This window comes from Phoca vitulina, unplaced genomic scaffold (genome assembly GCF_004348235.1).
Source record: "Phoca vitulina isolate PV1807 unplaced genomic scaffold, GSC_HSeal_1.0 scaffold20, whole genome shotgun sequence".
NCBI classification, from domain to species: domain Eukaryota; kingdom Metazoa; phylum Chordata; class Mammalia; order Carnivora; family Phocidae; genus Phoca; species Phoca vitulina.
In genome coordinates, this window is record NW_022589723.1 from 17,632,045 (window position 1) to 17,656,393 (window position 24,349).

General features: G+C 41.9%; 1 protein-coding gene across 1 annotated transcript in view; it reads left to right on the plus strand.

Moving 5' to 3' along the window:
- Positions 1-1,244: 1,244 nt before the first annotated feature.
- SLC27A2 (solute carrier family 27 member 2) overlaps positions 1,245-24,349 on the plus strand; it is a 43,445-nt gene continuing 20,340 nt past the window's right edge. The window contains exons 1-4 of the mRNA XM_032417454.1: positions 1,245-1,830; positions 12,892-13,101; positions 16,321-16,479; positions 18,763-18,887. Coding sequence (XP_032273345.1) covers positions 1,353-1,830; positions 12,892-13,101; positions 16,321-16,479; positions 18,763-18,887 — 972 coding nt within the window. The 5' untranslated portion in view covers positions 1,245-1,352. The remainder of the gene's footprint in view (positions 1,831-12,891; positions 13,102-16,320; positions 16,480-18,762; positions 18,888-24,349) is intronic.

Sequence of the window (24,349 nt, forward strand, 5' to 3'; positions counted from 1 at the left end):
AATTTACCTAAGTGTCCCTTTCCTGTCTGTAAATGAGCACGAAAGTGCCCCCTTTAGATGACTGTGAGGCTCCCAAAAAATATATTACAGGGAAGCCCCTAGCAGAGTGTACGGCAGGAGTAGGCATTCATTAAGTGTGGCTATCTCATAAGAATAAGATGATGAATGCAGGAAGACAGGAGGGGAAGAAAGAACACTGCTTTACTTAGATCCTGACCCTCTTCGGTAGCAAGCAGCAAGTATTCACTTTATTTATAGAAGCAGCACTAAGGGAAATTAAAAGAGAGGATCACACTAAAAAAAAAAAATTGGCTTTTGAGAAATGCGAATGTTTACTTAATGTACTCTGTGTTGTAATGTTCTCTGATAGAACCCCTTAGTAAATGTCTGTTGAATTAGGCTAACGCTAGTTGAAAATCTTCAACATACAAGAGAGAAAAATCACTTAGGACAAAATATTAAAAGTCAAACAAGCATACAAACAAATGAAAGTCTAAAATCGCCGGAGCTTGATTTCAGCAGGCAAGAGTGTGGCCCTACCTCACGCCCCATCTGGACTGGCTGGGCCGGCCGAGGCCTGACTCCGACCAGTGTCCTGTCCTTACCCACAGCCCAGGGACTGGGAGGAGACAGAGGTGACAACCGCTGGTGCTTCTGTTCAACCTTGAAATCCTCGCCACAGGAGACCGCCTGGCACTTGGGCGGGGCAGGGGGGCGGGGTGCCAATCTGAAAACCAGAGACGAGGTGGAAAGCCTCTGGGACCAGGAAGGGACAGGTGGGAATCCGATGTGGCAGTGGCACCTGGTACCCATTACTAATTAATAACCGGACTCTCACATTTATAAAGCGCTTTACTGATACTAACATTAAATCACTTCTGTAAGGCACTCCGCTGGTGGTAGCAATAAATAACAACCCTATGCCTACACTCTCTCTTCTAAACTTCTCCAGGTCCGCTAAGTGCGTCTTGTCATCAGCATTTTGACAGGGAAACTGTGGCTCGGAGGTATAAAGTACATCGGTCACAAGACAGATCCCTGCTTCGCGCCAAGCGGCGGTCGAAACCCGGGCGAGCCGCAGTGCAGCCTCGCCGGCCCAGGTAGCGGCACACCCACAAGGGGGCGGGCTCAGCCGTCCTCTCCCGCCCCGCACCCCCGCAGTCCACACACCGCTCCACCTACCCGAGAGCCAGCATTGGTGCCCGCAACCCAGGCGCCCCGCGGTCGCCCCAGCCTCGCCCCGCGCGCCCGCGCAGCCCGCCTGCCGTCCGTCCGGAGCCCTCCCGGCCGCCGCGCTGCACGCCTGGAGCGCACCCACTGTCCTCGCGGGGACAGGGGGCCCCGCCACCGTCATGCTGCCCGCCATCTACACGGCCCTGGCGGGGCTGCTGCTCCTGCCGCTGCTGGTGAACCTCTGCTGCCCCTACTTGTTCCAGGACATGCGTTACTTCCTGCGGCTGGCCCGCGTGGCCCGGCAGGTGCGCAGCTACCGGCAGAGGCGGCCGGTGCGCACCATCCTGCACCTCTTTCTGCAGAAAGCGCGCAAGACCCCGCACAAGCCCTTCCTGCTTTTCCGCGACGAGACGCTCACCTACTCGCAGGTGGACCGGCGCAGCAACCAAGTGGCGCGGGCGCTGCGGGCCCACCTCGGCCTGCGCCAGGGAGACTGCGTGGCGATCTTCATGGGCAACGAACCAGCCTACGTGTGGCTGTGGCTGGGGCTGGTCAAACTGGGCTGTGCCATGGCGTGCCTCAACTACAACATCCGCGCGAAGTCCCTGTTGCACTGCTTCCAGTGCTGCGGCGCGAAGGTGCTACTGGCCTCGCCAGGTGAGCCCCGCGGAGCGCCCGCCCTGGCCGCGGGCTCCTCGGCACCGTGACACGCTCGCCCCTGCATGCTGTAGAGGGTTGGAAAGGGAAGTCCAGATCCGAACTGGAAGGGTAGAGGAACGCTAATGATCGTTAGAACAACCTGTTGTGGAAGCCGAGCCAGGCACTGCGTTAAGCACTAAGTGTTGCCTTTAATCCTAACAACAGGTAGGGTTTACTACCCGGCTTTGTAGATGAGACCACTGAGACCAGAGAGGTGACTGACGCCTTATGCCCCAGGTCACAGAGCTGGGAGGAGAGGGGTTAACCAGAGCTATCTACCTCCAGAGTCCAAGCTCTGAACCTATATTGACAATATTTGCGTTAAGATGCAGAGAGCCTTTGAGTGTGAACTCTAGAGGATCCAGAATGTTCTTATCTCTGCTGTTTGATTGGCTATGTGAGCATGAGAAAGTCACTTTCCCTCCCTGTCCCTTGGTTTCCTCCTCTAATAGAGGGTCTTCGTGGTTGCTTCCAGCTCTCAAATGCTGTTAGCCTTTCTAGATTCTCACTGCAGAGAGAAGGTTACTCCACCTGCTCCCCAAGAAGAAGATTTTAGGGATCTGCTGCTGTTCCCTTGTCAGCCCCCATTACATCTGTAGCCCAAGTGACCTTTGGTTCTGGAGTTACCTCTTGCCACGCTTCAACAAACCTGAAATGGTAACTGCATGCTCCAGGGGTGACCGGGCCAGGAAGAAACCAAGAACCTGTTTCCCACAGGACTGTTGGTTTTCCTTTCTAGAGCGGGAATAAGGACTAGGAGTTGCTTCTCACTCTGTCAGTAAAGGGAGGCCCAACCAGATGTGAGCTGAAAGACGAAGAAATAGGGAGCCAGGAGGCCTCACCTTTCTGAATGCCTTTCTGTGCCACCCCCTATGCTGAGTGCTTTTATTACCCTGAGAGATAGCATGTCATTACCCCCTGTTAGACAGTTGAGAAAACTAAGCTTAAAATTCTAGCCCAGGTCCATCCAACTTCAAAGCCCATGAATTCCCCCATATCATGCTACCTTCTTCTACATGGATGTACTGCTAGAGCTCGAATGGATTAAGCATCCTCTGCTCTTCCCCTACATTTCACAACTAAGGAAACTGAGGCAAGCTAAGCATCTTGCCTAGTGTTGCAGAAAATGTCTGTTCGCTTGCGGGAAACCAAGAAAGTTACCCACCTGTTTCATGTGGCATAAAATAATACAAAAAATGAAGACTTTGTATAAATGTTTAAAAACAGGGGTTCAACTTAAAGACAGCCAAGTTATGTAAAGGGGATGGTCCCTTCAAGAAAATTCCCAACAATTTCTAGTTGCCTGAGAAAAGAGACAACTTAACCTCTTAGTAACTGGAAGACTCTTAAACCTATTAGTTTACCTTTTGGTTCCAAAGAAAGTTATTATCACAGTGATCTTTTTACCCCTCTAGGGGGGTACTTAAATACTGTTTACCTGCATAGTACCTCAGGCTCCCTGTGAGGGAGGTCAGGAACTGCAGAGATTGGTTCTGTAATCAAGTCAGAAACACAGCCAGATATCTCCTTCCCCACTCAGGCAACAGTCCCCTGCCATTAAGCATTACGTTTAGGTCAGTGTATGTGGAGAGTATGTGAAGTTTGGGCACTCACATCCAATTTGAACCAGACTGTCCAGTGCACCTAACAGCACTCTGGCAGTAAACTGACCTTTGAGAAAGGCCACACATTTGGAAAACATTCCATTTTTCCAAATCACTAAGAAACCATTGTATGCCATGCAGAATTACACTCTGACCTGCAAAGGAGATAACAGGGAGTCCAAAGCTGGTTGCTTAGTAGAGGTGCCGATTTGTAAATGTGTTGAATGGACTGCTTCTAAAAAGAATTATTTTCTTTAAGATTTATTTATTTATTTGAGAGAGGGAGAGGGAGGAAGTGGGAGGAGGGGCAGAGGGAGAGAATCTTCAAGCAGACTCCCCGCTGAACACAGAGCCCAACGTGGGGCTTGATCTCACGACCCTGAGATCAGGACCTGAGTCAAAACCAAGAATCAGACGCCCAACCAACTGAGCCACCCAGGCACCCCTAGAATTCTTTAAAGTTGGAAGGAATCTGAGAGAAATTCTAATCCTATAATCCTCCAACTTTAATGAGTGTGTTATCCTTCAAAAAAAAAAAAAGTTTAGAAAAGAAACTTTAATGTGCACAAGAATCACCTGGGAAGCTTATTTTAAAAAACAGATTCCTGACCCCATTCCCCAAAAGCACTGAATCAGTAGGACTGTGGCGGGACGCAGTAATGTGAATTTTTATAGCAAGTCCCATCCCACGCCCAGATGAATTTAAAGCAATTGGTCTGAGGACAAGGCTTTGAGAAACAGTCTAATTTCTGCTTGTTTTATATCGTTGAACAAACAAAGGCCCTGAAGGGTGATATCAATTGCCCAGAGTCACATAGCTGGTTAGCAATAGAGAGCTGGGGACAAAACCCACATGTTTTGTTTTGTTTCACTTCCAAGGCACTTATTCTACTACACCACCTGAACATAGTACATAAAAGTGTGACGTCTTAGGGGCGCCTGGGTGGCTCAGTGGTTAAGCGTTTGCCTTCAGCTCACGTCGTGATCCCAGGGTCCTGGGATCAAGCCCCGCATCGGGCTCCCTGCTCGGCGGGAAGCCTGCTTCTCCCTCTCCCACTCCCCCTGCTTGTGCGCGCTCTCTTGCTCTGTCTCTCTCTGTCAAATAAATAAATAAATAAATCTTAAAAAAAAAAAAAAGTGAGACGTCTTTAGAAATATTAGAGTGGCTACAATTCAACAGGGTTTGATTCTGTACTTTGAACTTCAGCCTTACGGCTTGTGGACTAGTAAGAGCTCTTGAATTCCAACTAGCTGTCAGATTCTGGAGTCTATGCAAAAGACCAGCACAGTGGCATTTATCATGAAGATTGATCCAGTTGCCATGAATTTTGGTGAATCTTCATAGGGCTTAACAGGGCTCCACCCTGTCAGGAATTTCAGTACCCAATTATTGCTTCAGAATTTACTCTACAGAAGCACCCATCACTCAGAGAACATGATGTTCTCTCTATGGTACATTTCAGGGTCCTTCTCCATAGAAGGGTATGATGTAAATAATTACATGAAAAAATTGCCTTCAACTATTTGATCCCGTATCAATTTTGTCATTGATAGAAACCAGCTCTTTGGGCTGGTAGTTTTTCAAGTAACTTCCCAAACATAGAATATGGGTAAGATAAGAAAACATGCAGGAGGACCCCCAAAATAGTAAATTTGCTTTATTGCCATTTATGCTCGCATTCAGATCATTGCTAAACTAGCTCTTCTACTGGAAGGCTATCCTAGGTCTCCTTCATCAGCTCACTGGCCAGGTCTACGCTGTATGGGTCAGCATAACCATGCAAGGCTCCCATAGGTACTACTCTTTCACAGGCTTTAATAACAGTTAAAGATACTCTCTATTGCAAGACTGAGATCCAGAGAAATTATAAAATATTCCAGATTATTTTTGACCTGGTTTTGCAAGGTTGCAAAAAATAAAATTGGACCTCCTTTGAACAATGGGATGAAGGAAAGTGCTTTCAATAACTTTCAAAAGTATTGCATCATTGCAATGATGGAGCATTTTATTATAAAACTAGTGTCAGGACCAAGGAGAACTCTTGTCATACAAACTTGAGGTCAGCTTGAGAAAAACAGATGGACCAACAACTTAATTTGACATCAAGAAACATTTAGAGAGTCCTCACAAGGTACAAGCTAGTTGCCATGATAGGACAGGGAGAAAAGAAGATGAATTAGTTCAAGGATCTAACAGCCCGGTAAAAGAACTAAGCCACGTACACAAATGACTGTGACATCCAGGAGGATATAAAAAGTATGATAAGTCTGCTGAGAGAGGTACAAAGTGCTGGGGAGGGGGGCGGTGAGCAGAGGGTGAATGCTTCTGGGGGCATTAACCACTGAGCTTGGCAAGTGCAGTTGGGGAGAGAGCATTCCAGGCAAGAGGAGCCCAGGGGCAGTTTTCATCAGGTTCATAACACAGATGCTTCATTAGAGTTTTACTATGTGAGGGCCACAGCAGGCTGGACTTAAATAACGGTAATTTTTAAAAGCTATTTACTGAAGGTACTCTACTATAGAGAAAATAAGGACTCAGAGAATTCAAAGAATGGCCAACAGCAGTGGCCTCACTTCCATGGAGGGAGATGAATTTCCAGTGCCAACTTTAGTCAAGGGTCAAGACATAGAGATACTTTTATCTTCACTCCTCTCCTCTCTCTGGGCTGTGCAAGGAATAACTTAGATGAGTTGTCTCAGTGCACTTTGTCTCAAAGGCTGGAATTCTCTCATATATCTTTGAAGAAGTGCTAGTAATACCTAGCACATAGTAGTCACTCAACAAATGTTTGTCAAATTAATGAGTTCCATTATTCTGGTTGGTTGTGACAGGTTTTCATCTCTGAGGCATGAGAACCATTGGGTCAGGCATGAGGGCATGAAAAATGATGTAAAAAAGTTAAATATATTTGACTATTTGAGAAAATCCATTTAGATCCAATCTCCCCCAAGCCCAGCCTCATCCTACCAGACTTGTTTACGTCCCAGTTTACCTCTGGCAGTAGGCTGTAGGAGAGAGGTGTTCTCCTGGGGTCTCATTGCCAGAGAGGAAGCTGGTCATGAGTATAGGATGGGCTGAGCCCGTCGTCATGAGGGTCTCTACATAGGCTGGTGGAGGACAAAAGCCTAGGCATCAAATGAGTAATGTACTTAGGGTCTGGGATCCCAAGAAGCCCAAGGTCTGAACAGAGAGCTAGCTTAAAGAGGCTCTCTAAAATTTTTCTTCTTAGCCTGCTCATAACTAAAGGTTGCAAGGGGGGTTGTACATCTCCATTCAAAATAAACTAGCACTTTGCTAGTGTATTTGGGAACACTTACAGTTCTTTTTCTTTAGAAACAAGGAGGGAGGGAAGAGGTGAAAACAAACACTGCTTTAAATCAGGTGTTAATGTTATTGAAACTGAAGAAGGATAGAGTTCAGATTATTCTGCACGTTGAGTGTAAGTGGCCAGTATTTGAAAAGGACCTTCCCACAGCCTCTGACCGAAAATAGGGAAGTAGGTAGCTGGTAGGTAGGTAACAGGTTGCTTATGGATATCAAATGATAACAATTATGTAAGTCCTGATATGACCTGGTAGCCTCATGACAAAGAATTAACCTTGATTCCAGGGCTATTTAGAAAGCAAGGGTTCCCATAAGTAAGAACTTTAAGAGAAATGAAAAATAGTATTAAGAAGCTATATAAGTGCATAAAGGTAAGATGAGTATGTATTTCCCTGTTAAAGATTTACTTATTCCAGGTGGGACTTAACCTTGATTAAACATCTTTCTGACCTCAGGGTGATTTGTTCTGTGTGGGAAGGGGGAGGCGTGAATGCATGCCTCTGTCTGCAGGGTGTCCTAACACATATCATGTTGATGTACAGACCAGACAGTAGGTTATTAAATGCTATAATTCCAAACTGCCAATGTTAAAAATGCAAAATCACAGTTACAAATGGCATTTGAAAAACTGCTTTCAGACTGTCTCCAAAGACTGTTAAGAACCAGTTTGTGTTTGAGTTGCCTTTTTGAGTGAAGAAAAGATAAGCCTTCAATCCTGACTTGTCCACCTACCAAGCATTTCACAATCATCCTGAAATTTTGATCAAAACACATTTCCTTTCACTGCCTCCTTTTCAGATCCAGCTTTATTGATAAATATTTCTGGGGTGTTTTATTTAACTCAGTCAGATACCCATTCAATGAGACAATCCAGTAGCAGAACAAGCTGCTAGACTGAATGCCTTTCCTATCAGAAAGCTGCAGCGTTAGCCGGAAGCATCTTGCCACCTTGGTGATGGAGATTGGTTCAGCTCACCGCCTGCCGTCTCCCTGCTTTCTAGGAATGGACCCATGTGTTCATAAATTTCTCTTCTTCTCTTATTCAAGAAAGGAAAGGAAGGGAAAGGAAAGGAAAGGAAGGGGAGGGGAGGGGAGGGGAGGGAAGGGAAGGGAAGGAAGAAAGAAAAAGAGAGAGAAACTTCATATGCTACCTTGATTTCTTTTTTCTTTTTTTTTTTTTTTTTACAAGACAGATTTTAAGGGAGGGAAAATGTAATCACTCAATATTCCCTCACTCAAGTATGAACTGGTTTCTCTGAGGTTCTATTTCAATCCTCAACTTAAACGTAAACTAATGAGGAACCAACAGATCTACTCTACACCATTCAGACCACTTTCTGTGAATACTGCTTTTCATACCCAAGCTTAAATAAAACTCAAGGTTATGCTTTTCAAAGAAGATGAACAAGAGATCGTCAATATTACCCTTCAAAGGTACATCCACATGCTTCATTTAACAAGAACTGAGCAGGTCAAGGAGACAGCATCTTCTAAAAAGTAAGGCACTCTTTCAATAATTGAACCTGAATGGCTAGTATAAGGATGCAGCAGGAATCCCATAAACCCAATATATTTCTGTTTATTTTGTACGTATCCTTCCAAACATAGGCTCACTGAGCCTCTGTCTTCATTTGTAGAAACAGGATGACTGTATCTGTATCACAGGGTTCTCGTGAAAATTATGTGATGTGATATATGTAAAGCTACTATACAAATTGTTCTATACAAATGGAAACATTAAGGCTTTATTATCAGTAAGGATGCAAGGTGTAGTGGATGCTGTGATGGACTACCCACATGCCCCCTTCAGGACTGAGATGCTCATTCCTCAGCTGCTGGGAGCATTGGCAGTTGAAACTCTTAGCCAAGACCCTCTCCAGGACTCACCCTTGCTTACAGAGAGCCACTGTGCCCAAGGTCAAGCGCTACCACCCCCAGCCTGCATCCAATGACTGGTTCATGGGCAGGGGTGAAGGTTCAGCCCACTTCCCTTAGTTTGGGACAATCCTGAAGGGCCATCCCAGGCCCAGAGTCCCCATAGGATCAGAGAATCAGTTGAGTGATGTCACTGTGTGGCTACATCACTGTTCAACCTTGCCCTCTATCTAGTCTGCTTCTCTTGCAACCTGACAGATGTCATTACCAAGTGCACTCCTGCATGTAAATCTCAGAACACAGAGCTCCCAGGAGCTCAACCTCTGCCAAATAGAGCTTACGTGTCCTGGTTGATTGCCACTTTTAAGTAAGCAGACTTTACAGTAAGAATTAACACACACACACTAGACAAAATTTGTGAAGGAGAAAACATGTAGGTCCAGTTGTATTTATAAAGGGCTTAAGGAAAGACACTAAATATCAAATAGATGGTTAATAGAAATCCAGAATTTCCTTTCAAATTTCAGTTTTTATATCAGCATCTCTAGTTTAAAGGAAGAAAGCCTGCTACCATCAGACATATGAGGTGTGTCCTAATATGGTTGGTGAGTCCCTGGAACCTCAAGTCAATGCCCAAATGGAAATTCTACACCAGCAGCCCAGAGGACATGTAAGGAAATTGTGTTGGGCAGGGTCAATGGCCTTCCCTTCAGATGAGATGACTTCTATAAAGGTATCACAAACAAAATGCCTACGGAGAGCTAGGTAGGAAAATGAATGCAGTAGAAGACACATGATGCCAAATTGCTTGAACTACGATCCAGCATGACACCTGCTTAATTACATTTTCTTTTACCTTTTTTAAAAAAAAATGGAATGTAAATTTCATGCTGAAAAATGTATCATGGCCTTGCCTGCAATCCATTTGCCCTGACTTACACCAGGGACTTGGTCCCTACCTATATTCTAGCTTCTTCTCCCAACCTTCTTTCCCCCAGTCAACTTTAGCCTCTTTTAGTTACTTTGACACCATGCTGTTTGCCTCTGGGCCTTTGCATAACCTGTTCCCTCTGCTAGAAACAGGTTCAGTCAATCTCAGTTGGTCTTCAACTTGCCAACTCCTGTTCATCTTTCAGGTCTCCACTCAGATGATACTGCCTCTAGGTTGTATTTGTGCCCCTCCCAAAATACCATATCCCCTGTTGTGACACCTAGGACACCTTACTTTAATGGATGATATCTTCATTTCCTCCCCCATTAGGCTCTATAGAAACAGGGACAGTATCTCTTTTGGTCACCGTTATATCCACTGCTTAGAACCATGCCTGGCCCATAGGGAGCACTGTTTAAATAGATGTTGGATAAGTGTTGGGAAAGAGGGAGGCAGAGAGGAAAGACTAATCAAGGTAACTTACAACACAGTATTTAAGTGTGTAGCTTCAGGGGAGGGAGAGAGGGAGGTGATTTCTTAATTCTTGAGCCTTCATCTCAACGTTTTCACTAATAAAGGAGAAAAAGAACAAGCAAGTTGCACTGTGTACTAATACTCTGACAGAAGTATATGCAGGCCCCTGTGGGAGCACCCCACTTTGCAGGGGGAAGGAAGGAAACAGAGAGAAATGTCGCCAAGGCTGAGTCTTGAAAGATAAGCTGGAGTTTTCCAGGTGACCAGGGTGGAGGACGGCACTCAAAGCAGATGAAACCATCTGGACAAAGGTCATGAGATGTGAGAGTATGGGTACATTCAGTTCACATAGATCAGTGTGGTTAGAGGAAAGGGGATAAGAGATGGTACTAGGAGATGACATCAGAAAAGTCCCCAGGGGTTAAAGTGTGAATGAGCTCAGGACCTCACATGCTGCATAAGGAGAGTAGACTCTACCACAAGGGATTAGCAGCCATTGAAAGATTTTAAGCAGGGCAGTAACAAGAAACCATAATGTAGCTGCTAAGTTGGAAGCAGGGAGAGGTTAGAGGCAAGGAGATTGGTCTGGAGGCTACTGGGAAGATCAAGGTAGGAAATAATGAGGACCTGAACCAAGGCAGTGGCAAGGGATGGGGTGTTACCATTCCAGTTTTTATAAGAGGAGTATTTTTTGGTGAATATTTTGAAGTGCTCACGGACTAGAGAGCAATCTGATCTGGTGAAGGTGGAAAACAACTGAAGCAAATAGAATCTTAAAGGTTGATAGCCAAAAGAAACTCAAGGAGAAAACTCTTCACGAGTCAAGGCGCCTGGGTGGCTCAGATGGTTAAGCGTCTGCCTTCGGCTCAGGTCATGATCCCAGGGTCCTGGGATTGAGCCCCTCATCGGGCTCCCTGCTCGGCGGGGAGCCTGCTTCTCCCTCCTCCTACTACTCCCCCTGCGTGTGCTCTCTCGCTCTCTCTGTCAAATAAATAAATAAAATCTTTAAAAAAAAAGAAAGGAAAAGAAAACTCTTCACGAATGGAAATATGATTATAGTGTGTTACTCTGCTCTGCAGTGAATAATATTTACATAGTCTTAATCTTGTTGATCCTGATTATTGGTGCTCACTTCTAGAGCCAACCCGTAAACAAAGCTGGGAGGATGGAATTATAGTCTCAGAAAAGATGTAAATAGTATGAACCTAGACAACATAAAGTGGGGATAGTGACTTTTGGGAGTAGATAGGGGAAGAACAAGGGTGGGGATCAAAATTGATAGGTCAGGAGGTAGCAGGAAAAGCACATTATTTGGTGATAGAGAGGCGACTGTTAGAAGAAACAGATTTCAAAAACTTGAAAGTGATCGCCTCCAGGCGGCAGGTTTAGTTGTGAAGAGGGAAGGGGAACAGAACTGTTGATTTTCATTATAAACTCTTTTGTATTATTTGATTTCTTTTTCTCAGGTGCATGAGTCCTCTGGTTAAAATGTTTTAAAATTTTTTTAAATGCATCTGTCCAGATGATATTTCTTGTTTTGGTGGAGACATCATACACAAAATCTGAAAAACAAAGCCTATAAGATGAATTAGGGATAGCGTCCCCAAGGTAATTCCCTGGGGTATTGGGTCACCTTCCTATTAAGAATAAGTATATTCAGTTCAGTTATCACAAGTTCAAGACAAGTAAGCTTAAAGGCCATCTCATCTGTGATTGAAGGGCACAGAAATCAAGCAGCAAACAGGAAATGTGGTTTGCATATTAAATCAGTGCCTTTTAAATTTTTTGACATTGGAGATACCTGGGTGGCTCAGTCGGTTAAGCTCCTGCCTTCGGCTCAGGTCATGATCCCGGGGTCCTGGGATCGAGTCCTGCATCAGGTTCCATGCTCAGCAGGGAGCCTGCTTCTGCAGCTCCCCCTGCTTATGCTCTCTTTCTCTCTCTCTCTCTCTCTCTGGCAAATAAATAAATAAAATATTTTAAAAAAATAAATTTTTTGATGTTGGTCTACAGTACAAAAATATATTCGTGACTCAGTACCCACACACCCACATAACTGACACAAAACTTTAAAAAAAATAATACTTACCTCTTACTATGTGTGATATACTCTGAAAACTTATATTTCATTCTACTTTAATTTTTTAAAATGTTGGTCACTTCAAATGATTTTAACAACCCACTACTGTATTGTGACCTACAGTTGGAAAAACATGCTAATCAGTCCTGTTTTTTCTCAGAGCAGAAAATGTGCTTACGAAATTTGGAGCTTCCTTCTCAGATGAGCTGAACTGTCCTAGGGGAACTATTTGTTCCTGTTGTGTTAAAATATATATACATACGTGTATATATAAAGTTGCCTTCTATCATCATTGTTAGTTAGCATGGCTACCTTGCTTTTGTTTCTTGGCTCCTACCTTAAAATTTTCTTTTTTTATTTTTCATCACTGGGACACATATATTGGGAATAACCAAATTCATTTCTGGAGTATTTTGAGATGTATACCAGACCTGCATATAAGTAATGCACTTACATATCTTGGTTTTTATCCACGTGTCCATTTGTTTGTACAGATTTCAACCAACCTTCTGTTGCTAGGAAACCATTAACACCCAGCCTTCCCTCAAATCTTGGAATCTTGTGATATTTTCAAATCTAGAAAATTCCATGTTTAAAATTGTGTAACTGTAAGCATGTCTACGCATTTCAGCAAAATTTATACTGAAAACAAAATTAATATAAAGTCTACTGTACTAATAGAACTTTACTGGACTAATTTAATTCATTTGGATTTTCTTTCCTTATTAAGAACTACAAGATGCTATTGAAGAGGTGCTGCCAAGCCTGAAAAAAGATAATGTGTCCATCTATTATGTGAGCAGAACTTCTAACACGGATGGGGTCGACTCTTTACTAGACAAAGTAGATGAAGTGTCAACGGAAGCTATTCCAGAGTCATGGAGGTCTGAAGTCACTTTTTCCACTCCTGCCTTATACATTTATACTTCTGGAACCACAGGTAAAAATAAAGAAAGGATTCTCAAAGAAATGGACTTATCCTGAAGTCGTTAAATGTTGGGTTAGGTTTTCAAATGTTCTTTTCCTTTGGCAAAACTTATCAGATAACTAATACTTTAGAGGATTTAGCTCTTTGCCTGTGGGAACTGGTCTTATTTCATAGCACATGATCCCATTTGGGTTTCTCCAAGCTACGCATATTTCCGCCTAGTTGGTATGTAGAACAGAGAAAGAGGTTAACCAAGAAATACAAAAATAGTTACGATAATGGATGAAATTTGGCACTGAATAGGTTTTTGGAATTTTTTAAATGATTGTTGGATTTTGATTATCTTATCTCCCAAGTCCATACATAATGTATAACCAATTAAAAGTGAGACACCAAAGAAGATGATAGGACAATAATGGAGTTACATTTACATTAATGTTTTGACTGCTATCTTCCCAAGCAACGCTGACTTGGAGCTGTTTGGTGCTGTGGGTGTAGGATGGCTCTAGCCCAGGGCCTGAAATACTGTATTTCACCAAATCTAGGATACCTTCAACTGTAAGCTGCAGCATAATTTTATGAGCCCCTAAGAAAAAACACTGCCAATTAATAGTGTTATTGGAACAGCTATATGGGACAGGCAATATTAAAGATAAAATTACTAGGCACGCTCCTATAAGCTTTATGGTCTTGTGTTCATACAGTTCTCCCACCATCCATAAGATGGGTACCATTCTTATTCCCATTTTACAGATCTAGAAACTGATGCTTAGAGAGGTTAAGAACTTCTCAAGGTAACTTGTCAGGATTCACCTTGGTAGGCTGACTCCACAGCTCATACATCTGACCTCTCTGCCACAATATTGCCCAGTTCTTCCACTTAACAGATATGTGGTGTCTGCCTACTCTAGGCCAGGGAAAACATTATCAAAATGTAATAATATGAGGCCTTAGGGATATATTTAAAAGGAGGGCAGGAAGCCAGCACCAGCATGCTGATCATTATTATTAGTATTGGAAAATTGAACATGTGAATCTTTTCTCTTTTGATTAAAATTTTAATTTAATTTAAGCAGGTAATGCATGCATGCATTCCCTTGTAAAACAATCAAACATTATAGATAAGGCTAAAGGTTCCTTTGAGCCTTTTATCTCAACACCAGCCTATAGACACTCCTTCCTTTACCTCGACAGATCCTCAGCACCCATCTGCTCTCCCAGTTCCTGGACCTGAGTTTAACCTCAATGTTGACTTCCTTTCATACAATTACTTTCATTGAGTATTTTCTTTAAGTAAATGAGGATGGGAGACTGGGAATGACATGTTAAAACCAGTGCCCAAAGCATAATGTCTATCCTCTTTCTATCTGTCAGAAGTTACATATTGCCATGCCAACAAAATGGTGGAATGACATAGTTAACCAAATGCTTCCCCTACATATAGACACTACCTTAATATATGGGACCTTTATCCTCATTTCATAATAGAATGGTAAAATTAAGTTGTAAACTTTGGGAAATAATTGAGAAAAAATCAGCCCTTGGTTAGTTACAGGGAGTCCTAGTTTAATGCTACATAAGTATAGAACTTCACCATGAAGGGGCACCTGGATGGCTCAGATGGTTAAGCATCTGCCTTCAGCTCAGGTCAGGTCCAGAGATCGAGCCCCATGTCTCGCTCCCAGCTCAGTGGGGAGTCTACTTTCTCCTTCTCCCTCTGCCTCTCCCCCTGCTTGAGTTCTCTGTCTCTCTCTCTCTCTCTCGAATAAATAAAATCTTAAAAAAAAAAAAAAAAAGAACTTCACAATGTAGGTTTTGACAGTCAAATATAAAACCCACTTTAGGGGAAAAGAGACTGAACACTCCTTAATTTAATCCCACAGTTCAGAATTTATATTTAATTGGAAGATAATTGGGTTGATGTTTATTTTGCTTTTCTCCTTATCTCTGAATAAAATATTTGCTAAGTTACTCTTGTAAAAGTTAATTAAAAGAACTTGGGGTGCCTGGGTAGCTCAGTCAGTTAAGCGTCTGACTCTTGGTTTCAGCTCAGGTCAATCTCAGGATCCTGACTGAGATCGAGCCCCACCCTCGACTCCACACTCAGCGAAGAGCCTGCTTGAGATTCTCCCTCTCCCTCTGTCCAACAGTTGAGAGCATACCTAGGCAAGGCTATGAGGAACAGGTTCACTCAGATATTGCTGGTGGGAGAGTGGAATGGGACAGCCCTTATAACTGGCAATGTGGCGGTACCTATCAAAATTACAAAGACATGTATCTTTTGACCCTACAATCTCACTTCAGCAAATTTATCCTACAAATACAGCATCATCTATAGTGTAAAATACCATGTGGACCAGGTTGAAATAGTAAAATAGTTAAAGAAATTATAACACACAAATACAGAGGACTTGATGCAACTGAGAGAGAGAGAGCAAGAGAGAGAATAAATGAATGAATAAATAAGGGAAATTTCTTTGTTAAATATGGACAGTTCTCCACTATACACTGTTAAGCAGAGAGGGAAAAGTGTAGAAAGGTCCCCTTTTTTTTTTTTTAATGGAGGAAAGGGCAAGAACAAATAAGCAACTCTATATTTGTTTGTATTTATATGAAGAAACTCTAGGAGTTAAGAAATTCATAAAAGTGGTTATGAAAGAAAGTGATAGGAATGGAAAAATCTATTTAATCTCTCTGAATCTCAGCCTTCTCATCTGTGGATTAAAAAATATAATTCTACTGATCCTGTTTATTATGAGAATTAAATGAAATTTTGAAAATACCTTGCAAGGTGGTAGGCACAGAGCAAAAATTCAATAGACATTCATGCCTTTCTCTTCAAATTACTACTGTAGTAACCATCTAATTCAGGGGTCAGCAAGCTAGGTCCATGGGCCAAATATAGCCCCCCCGACCTGTTTTGGTAAATAAAGCTTTATCAGAACATAGCCACATTCATTCCTTTATATGGCTGGCTGCTATCAGCTACAATAGCAGAGTTGAGTATTTGTAACAGAAATTGTATGACCCTGCAAAGCCTAAAACATTGACTCTCGGGTCTTTTACAGAAAAAATTTGCTGACTCTTGGTGTAACTGAATATGGCCCTCCCCTATGCAATTCTCGAAACACTGGGTGATGGATCTTCCTAAGCCAGATCTCTCTCCCAGACCATGTGTCTGCAAATGGCCAATCTTGGCTCACTCATGCTTTCTCTTGTATCTTTGCAAAGGTCTCCCGAAAGCCGCGACGATCAATCACCAACGCCTGTGGTATGCAACTGGCTTTATCAATGCAGTCGGGGTTAAGGAAGACGATGTCATCTATACTACCCTACCCTTGTACCACAGTGCTGCCCTGATGATTGGCGTCCACGGATGTATCCTGACTGGTAAGCTTTTTCCTCTCAACAAGGCACTGGAGTCCAGTACACAGTCACATGTGCTCCATGGGGAAAGTAATACAAAAGTTGGCTACTTTCCTATCGGCCAGGAACAGCATTTAATTCTATGTTAGTAACAAGGCTTTTTGGCTCACACATCACCAGCAAGTATCTAGAATAATTTATATTTTCTCATGCCTGCTTATCTGATAATATAATGCTACAGTTGTTCAGGATGTCAAGGAGGAAACGGCTTTAAAATATTTTGGATGTTCATCCAGGTTAAGACACTTGATTCTAATTAGATCCCATAATTAATTCCCCTCTGTCATTTTCATCCTCAGAAATCCGCATGTGGATCTCCATCAGCATCTGATTTAAACTTCCCCCTTAGTTGTCCCCATCCTACTTTGTTCTTCCCTGCTCCCACAGCTCCCCAGCTCTGGTCAGAGTACCTGGCTTTCCATCCCTTCTCTTTCCTTCCAAAATTTTACCATTCAAATTAGAGTTGCCATCTTTTCTCCTTTCAGTAGGCTTTATGCCCCTTGTATACATCAAGGCTCGGTCTAATATTCTTCTCTCCCAGAAAGCCATCTCTAACTCTCTAAGCTAAAAAAAACAAAAAACAAAAAACAAACAAAAACCTTAATTTTTTCTTCCATGTGACATTTCATTTTAATATACAATATATATCAAATATAATAATATATTAATATATTAACATATATACACATATGTATATACACATATATAATAACATGTTTTATATATATATGATAACATATATACACATACATATATATATATATGCATCTGTGATGGCCCAAGCCTCTGTGTCTTTCCCTCATCAACTTATTGATCAGCTATAAAATACTTACCCCAGCATCAGTACCCACCTCCACATTGGCCGGGAATGACTGACAGGGCCTGATCATATAGCGGGGCTCTTCAAGGCCAGAGGGACTCTGAGGCTCCCAAAGGGAAAACTTCATTGCTCACACATTTGCTTAAGCACCACAGATACATTCTAAAGAAGGAAAAAAATAGTGTTTAGAAAAATGTTTCTTCTTCTAAAACATCGGACTTTTGTATAATTAGGAGTAAAGCTAAACTAATAGCATGAAAAAATACTTGTGAGTTTTTTTATTTCACTTTACTGCATTTCATGCCTAGAATTAGGTTGGATCTGATATATATTATTTTTACCCATTATATTCATTTCCTATCACTATTGTAACAGATTTTTATTCTGTTTTGAAGGTCAGAAATCTTAAAATCGAGGTGTCAGCAGGGCTGCATCCCTTCTGGAAGCTCTAGGAAAGAGTCCATTTCCTTGCTTTTTCCAGCCTCTAGAGGCTGCCTGCCTTGTGGCTTGTGGCCACTTTTTCCATCTTCAAAACACATCATTCCAACCTTTTGTTTCCATCATCCCATGTCCTTCTGCCCTTGATCTGCTTGCCTTCCTGTTATAAGGACATTTATGATTTCATTGGGCCCACCCAGGTAATCCAGGATGATCTTCCCATCTCAAAATCCTGAACTTAATTACATCTACACAGGTCTTTTTGCCATGGTAAGGGACCATATTCACAGGTCCTATGGATTAGAACAGGGACATCTTTGGGAACCATTATGTCTACCTCACTCATCAATGAACAGTTTTCCCGCTTGCTCAAGACCCTGGTTCTCCATTGCCTGCAGAGTTAAGTCTCACTCTTCCACCTGGCACTTCCAAGTTCTCCATGATGGCACCCTTAGCTGCTTCTCCAGGTTCCTCTCCCATGACTCACCCACTCTTCACCACTCCAGTCACAGGCCAACTGAGTCTTGGCTATCTTCCCACACCTTCTGAACTGCCCTGTCTTTATGTTTCACATGGTTTCCTCTGCCTGGAATTCTCTCATCTTTCTTCATAATCATTGCTCAAGACATAATTCACATCCTACCTCTTCCAAAATATGCCTTTCTCAGCCCTTACCCCAAGTAGAATTAATACACACACATACACACATCTTCATTCACATTCCCTTAGGGATTCATTTGAACTTCCTATTTATTGCACACTGAATTTTATTAGAAAGATATCAGCATGTGTCTCTCCCCCACTAGATTGAAAGCCTCTGTAGGATAAAACCATGTCTTATTGATTTTTGTTTTGAAGATAAGCAATATTCAGACTTGTTTGTGAATATAATTCATATTTAAATTTCTACCTTTCAAAAATGACAAATATAACCAAGGAGTTTTTTAATAGCCTTTCTTTCTTAACACTTTATATACACTTCTCTGTAGGTGCTACTCTTGTTTTGCGGAACAAATTTTCAGCCAGCCAGTTTTGGGATGACTGCAGAAAATATAATGTCACTGTCATTCAGTATATTGGTGAACTTCTTCGGTATTTATGCAACTCATCCCAGGTAACACTCCCTGTGTTTCATTCTTTTTGAGATGGGTAAGATTGGAATTCACGTTACTTTGGGTGATGCTAGGCTTCAGCTGGTACTTACATGTCTATCAGTTTTCAGGTCAGACTACAATTGTGTGTCATGATAAAGTGCTTGGTACCACACCTATCATACAGAGGGGATCTACTAGGTGTCAGTTGCTATTAATATTATTATTCCCAATCTTTTTACCTGTTTTCACATCTCACCCTCTACCTAGCAGATCTTCTCCTTCCCTGTCTGTCTAAAGCCTACTCACTGTCAAAGCCCAGTTCAAATGATACTTCATACGTTAAACCTGTTTGGGTCACGCCAACATTATCTGATTTCTTTCCCTTACATCATCTGATTTCTACCCACTGTGGCCTTGTCACATTGCAGGTATTTGTCTTCATACCTTCCATCCTCCTAGGCTATAAAGTCTTTGACGGCAGGGACCACATCTTGTATCCTTACTTTCTCTTATACCACAGGCATACAGGAAACATTTACTTAATGTTGCTTGAATAAATACCTGGGTGGCTTTGAAACCATCTGACTAAGTCTGTCAACAAGCTTGGAGCAGATGCCCCAAGGTTACTCCAGAGGCCTTGGATCTACCCTGTTTGCAGATATCCAGATGTCTTGATGAGGTTCTTTGAAAGAACTTCTCCTGCCCTCAAGTCTTATCAGAGGCCTGGCATCCTGCCTGGGGACCAAATCAGTTTCTCAACAGCGGCACTGCTGACATTTTGGGCACATTCATTCTTTGCTGTATGGAGTTATTCCATGCAGTGTAGGATATTTAGTATCATCTTTGGCCTTTATGCAGGACATACCAGTAGTACCCTCTCCCTCCCCCCTCCCCAGGTTATGATAATCAAAATGTCTTCAGACATTGCCAGATGTCCCCTGGCAGGCAAAATCACCCCAGTTGAGAACCACTAGACTAGATAATGCAGTAAACTCACCAGATTCTGCTTCCTTTAGTCCTTTCAATCATCGTAAAACAAAATCAGAGGATCACTAAGTTGATAAATTGCTATTTATAAGCACCTGCTATCCTCAACTTACATAACATCTGCTGTGACATAGGAAGAAGTATAGGATGCTCTTGCCCCAGCTCTTCCCCTCCTCACTTCATTCAGTCTCTGCCCACATGTCAGCTCATCAGAGAGGCCCCTCCTACTAATCAACAAATGTATCACGTCGCCCCCTTACCATCCATCTCGTGGGTGACTGCTTTTCACAGTACTGTCCCTCCTGACATAGGACAGGTTTACACAACTATTGTCTATCTCCTCCAATTACATGAAAGTTCCACACACCAGGGGCTTCGTTCACTGCCAGATCTCTAGCCCTGAGATCTGTGTGTGGCTCATTCGAGGCGTCAACAAACTTCGTTGAATGAACCTCTAAATTCTGGCCCCTGAAAGAAGTATGATTAACTTCAGAGAGGTAATATGTTTCCCTGGAATGTTTAGGCTTAGCACATAATATTCTGATCTGGGCAGCAGATTCACCAGCTTCCTGAGAATCATAATTAGCTGTGAGCTGGATTAGGACCTTTCCCACAGCAATTTCTGTTGAAGTCATTATTGAATTTTTTTCACATTAGTATCCCATCTGGCCCTCAAGATTGCATGGCTCTCTATTAAAACCCAGAAATCCATATGGGTCCCTTCTGTTTGGCTTTTCTTCTCTGCCTTAAAAGTCCCCTTTGTCAGTTAGAAGTCTCCTGGGAGAGGGTGTGTTGACTTGAGGAAAATAAACATGTTTGTGTAGCTCTTTCAGGCTTATACACTCTCACACATATAAACACTTCCACCTTTCTCCTTCCTCATAATGTTGTCTCAGATGCTGAAAACCAAAATTTGATTGGGGTTTTAGATCTTCAAAATATATTATGATTTGTTGTATAATTCATGGATGATCTCAAATCTAGAAGATAGGGAGTTTCTGTTAGGTCTTGCTTCCCCCACACCCCTGAGTTCTGGTTTGTCTTAAAAATTCTTATGAGAGTTGTAAGGAATGATCAAATTTACCTAAAAAAACCTTCAGTTAAAGACTTTTTAAAAATGATATGAGCTTAAAAAAATGACATAAGCTTATATATAGAAAATCCTTAAGGCAAAAAAAAACTGTTAGTACTAATAAATGAATTCAGCAAAGTAGCGGGATACAGAGTCAACACACAATAATCGGTTGTATTTCTATACACTAACAATGAACAACCTGAAAAGATAATTACAAAAACAATAACATCAAAAAGAATAGAATACTTAGGAATTAACTTAACCAAGGAGGTGAAAGACACGTATAATGAAAACTAGAAAACGTGGATGAAAGAAATTAAAGAAGACATAAATAAATGAAGTCATACCCCATGTTCATGGATTGGAAGATTTAATGTTTTTAAAATATTGCTACTACCCAAAGAGACTTATAGATTTAATGCAATCCCTATCAAAATCCCAGTGACACTTTTTTGTGAAAACAGAAAAAAACCTATCCTAAAATTTATATGGAGTCTCAAGGGACCCAAATAGCCAAAGCAATCTTGAAAAAGAAGAACAAAACTGGGGATTTATACTTCCTAATTTTAAAACTTACTACAAAGCTATAGTAATCAAAATAATATGGTACTAACATAAAGACAGACATATAGACCGGTGGAATAGAATAGAGAGCCCAGAAATAAGCCCTCGTATATATTGTCAAATGATTTTTGACAAGGGCACCAAGACCATTCAGTGGGGAAAGGACAGTCTTTTCAACAAATGGTCCTGGGGAAACTGAATATCCACATGCAAAAGAATGAAGTTGGACCCTTATCTAACATGCTTATACAAAAATTATCTCAAAATGGAAAAAAGACCTAGGGGTGCCTGGGTGGCTCAGTCGGTTAAGCGTCCGACTCTTGATTTCAGCTCAGGTCATGATCTCAGGTCATGATTCTCTCTCTCCCTCTGCCCCTGCCCTTACCTCCCACTCCTGAACTATCTCTTTCTCTCTCAAAAACAAAACAAAACAAAAAACTAAATTTAAGACCTAAAACAATAAAACTCTTGGAAGAAAACATAAAACAAAACCTCTGACACTGGATTTGGCATTGGTTTCTTGAATGTGACACTGAAGGCACAGGCGTCAGAAGAAATAATAGACAAAGTGGGCTTCGTAAGACTTTCAAAATTCTGTGCCTCAAAAGACACTATCAAGGGAGTAAAAAAGGCAGCATACAGAATGGGAGAAAATATTTGCAAATCATATATCTTAGAAGAGGTTCATATTAAGAATGTATAGAGAATTCCTAAACTCACTAACAAAAAAACAACCTGATTCAAATATAAAGTACTTGAATAGACATTTCTCCAAAGAAGATATACAAATGGCCAATAAGCACATGAAAAAAAAAAATGCTCAGCATCACTAATCATTAGGGAAATGCAAATCAAAACTATAGTAAAATGCCACTTCTTACTCATTAGGATGGCTACTATTAAAAAAAAAAAAAAAACAGCAAACAACAAGCATTGGTGAGGATGTGAAGAAATTAGCACCCGCATGCACTGTGGGTGGGATGTAACTTGTTCAGCCACTGTGGACACAGTATGGCAGTTCCTCAAAACATGAAAAATAAAATTACTATGTGATCCATCAATTCCATTTCTGGGTACCATGCCCAAAAGAATTGAAAACAGGTCATCAAAGAGATATTTGTATATTCATGTTCATAACAGCATTATTCATAATAGCTAAAATGTGGAAGCAACCCAAGTGTCCAAGAATGGATGAATGGATAAGCAAAATGTGGTATGTACACATTCAGCCTTAAAAACGAAGGGAATTCTGCACTATGCTATAACATGAATGAACCTTGAGGACATGACGTTAAGTGAAATAGCCAATCACAAAAAAGCAAATACTGTATGATTCCATGTATATAAGGTACGTAGAGTAGTCAAAATCATAAGGACAAAAAGTAGAACGCTGGGTTGCCAGGAGCTGGGAGCAGGGGAGCATAGGGAGTTATTGTTTAATGAGTAGAGGGTTTCAATTTTACAAGATGAAAGAGTTATGGAAATGGATGGTAGTGGTGGTTGCACAACATTATAAATGTATTTAATACCACTGAATTGTACATTTTAAAACAGGCAAGATAGGAAATTTTGTTATGTGTATTTAACCATAATTTTTTAAAAATAGGTCACGAAAGAAAGCCCAGATTCTGTGGCTTTAAAGGAGCTTAAAGAAAGATTGCATCAAAAAGTCTTCTCAAACAAAAGTGGATAAGAAACTAGAATTAGTGGTGGAAGGCTCTGGATCAATGTAATCAGGAAGTTTCTCACTCTTAGAGCTGTCTAGAATAGGCTGTCACTGGAGGGGCTAACACCCCCACCCCCAAGCAGTGGCTATTAGGGAGGAAACTCCTGCCTCAGCTGAGCAGATAAACCAAATGACCCCCCTCCACAGACATGGCACTAGCTTCTCAGGAGAATCTGGAACAATGTCAGGGAAGGTGGAGGCTCCTATGCTTGTCCCTTGTCTTAATCCTATTCGGTAGCTCCTTTGATAGAGCAGAAGACCAGGGAGGAATGCCACCAGCCACCCTTAGCACAGGAATTCAGATCTGGCTCAAGGGAAGAATGTAGTGCTTAAGAGCCAAGACTCAGGAGTCAGCAGGCCTGAAACTGATGACCGTGTGAACAGGATAGTTAAACTCTCTCTCACTTGCCCATCCTCCAGCAGGGTAAATAATAGTTCTCACTTCCTAGGGGGCTGTGAACACAAAAATGAGATGATGTAAGAAAGCATCTAGCAAAGTACCTGACACTTAGTAAATAATCAACAAATAGTAGCCACTATCATCATTATCTTCAGTGCCTAAGAATATGCAGCTCATAGTAGATGCTCCATACATATCATCAAATGAATCAGAGAAAATTCTGCTCCACAGGCAGGAAGGAAGAAATGAGAGAAGACATTCAAATTAGTCAATCACTTCCATCTAAGGTTGAGTGGGGGTTGGATAACAAAGCTGCTGACTAGTGGTTTTACAGCATTACTGTAGAAAGTTCTTGATCCATTTTACCTGTCTTCCATTGTTATATTTGGGCCTTAGCATCCAGGGTACCTGTTTACCATGGAAGTCCAGTCTGGTTCATGTCCCACAGTGTGCAGTTGTCACCTGCCATTTTGTGTAGTTGCCCAAACAGCAATGCCATTTGGGGAAAAAAAAATATTTATTGGAACAAGATACTGCTAAAGTTCAGTGTTTCTCTACTCCAGTTAGGGACTAAGCCATAGAGTGGCTCTAAATGAGGCTTTGGACTGCTTGCTAGGTGTGTGACCAGGGTGGAAGGAGGAAAAGGAAAAGGAAACCAGAAAAGAGTTCCAGGGGCCACACATAGAAGTCATGATATTTGGAAGGGGAAATAAGGATGACCAGAATCCTG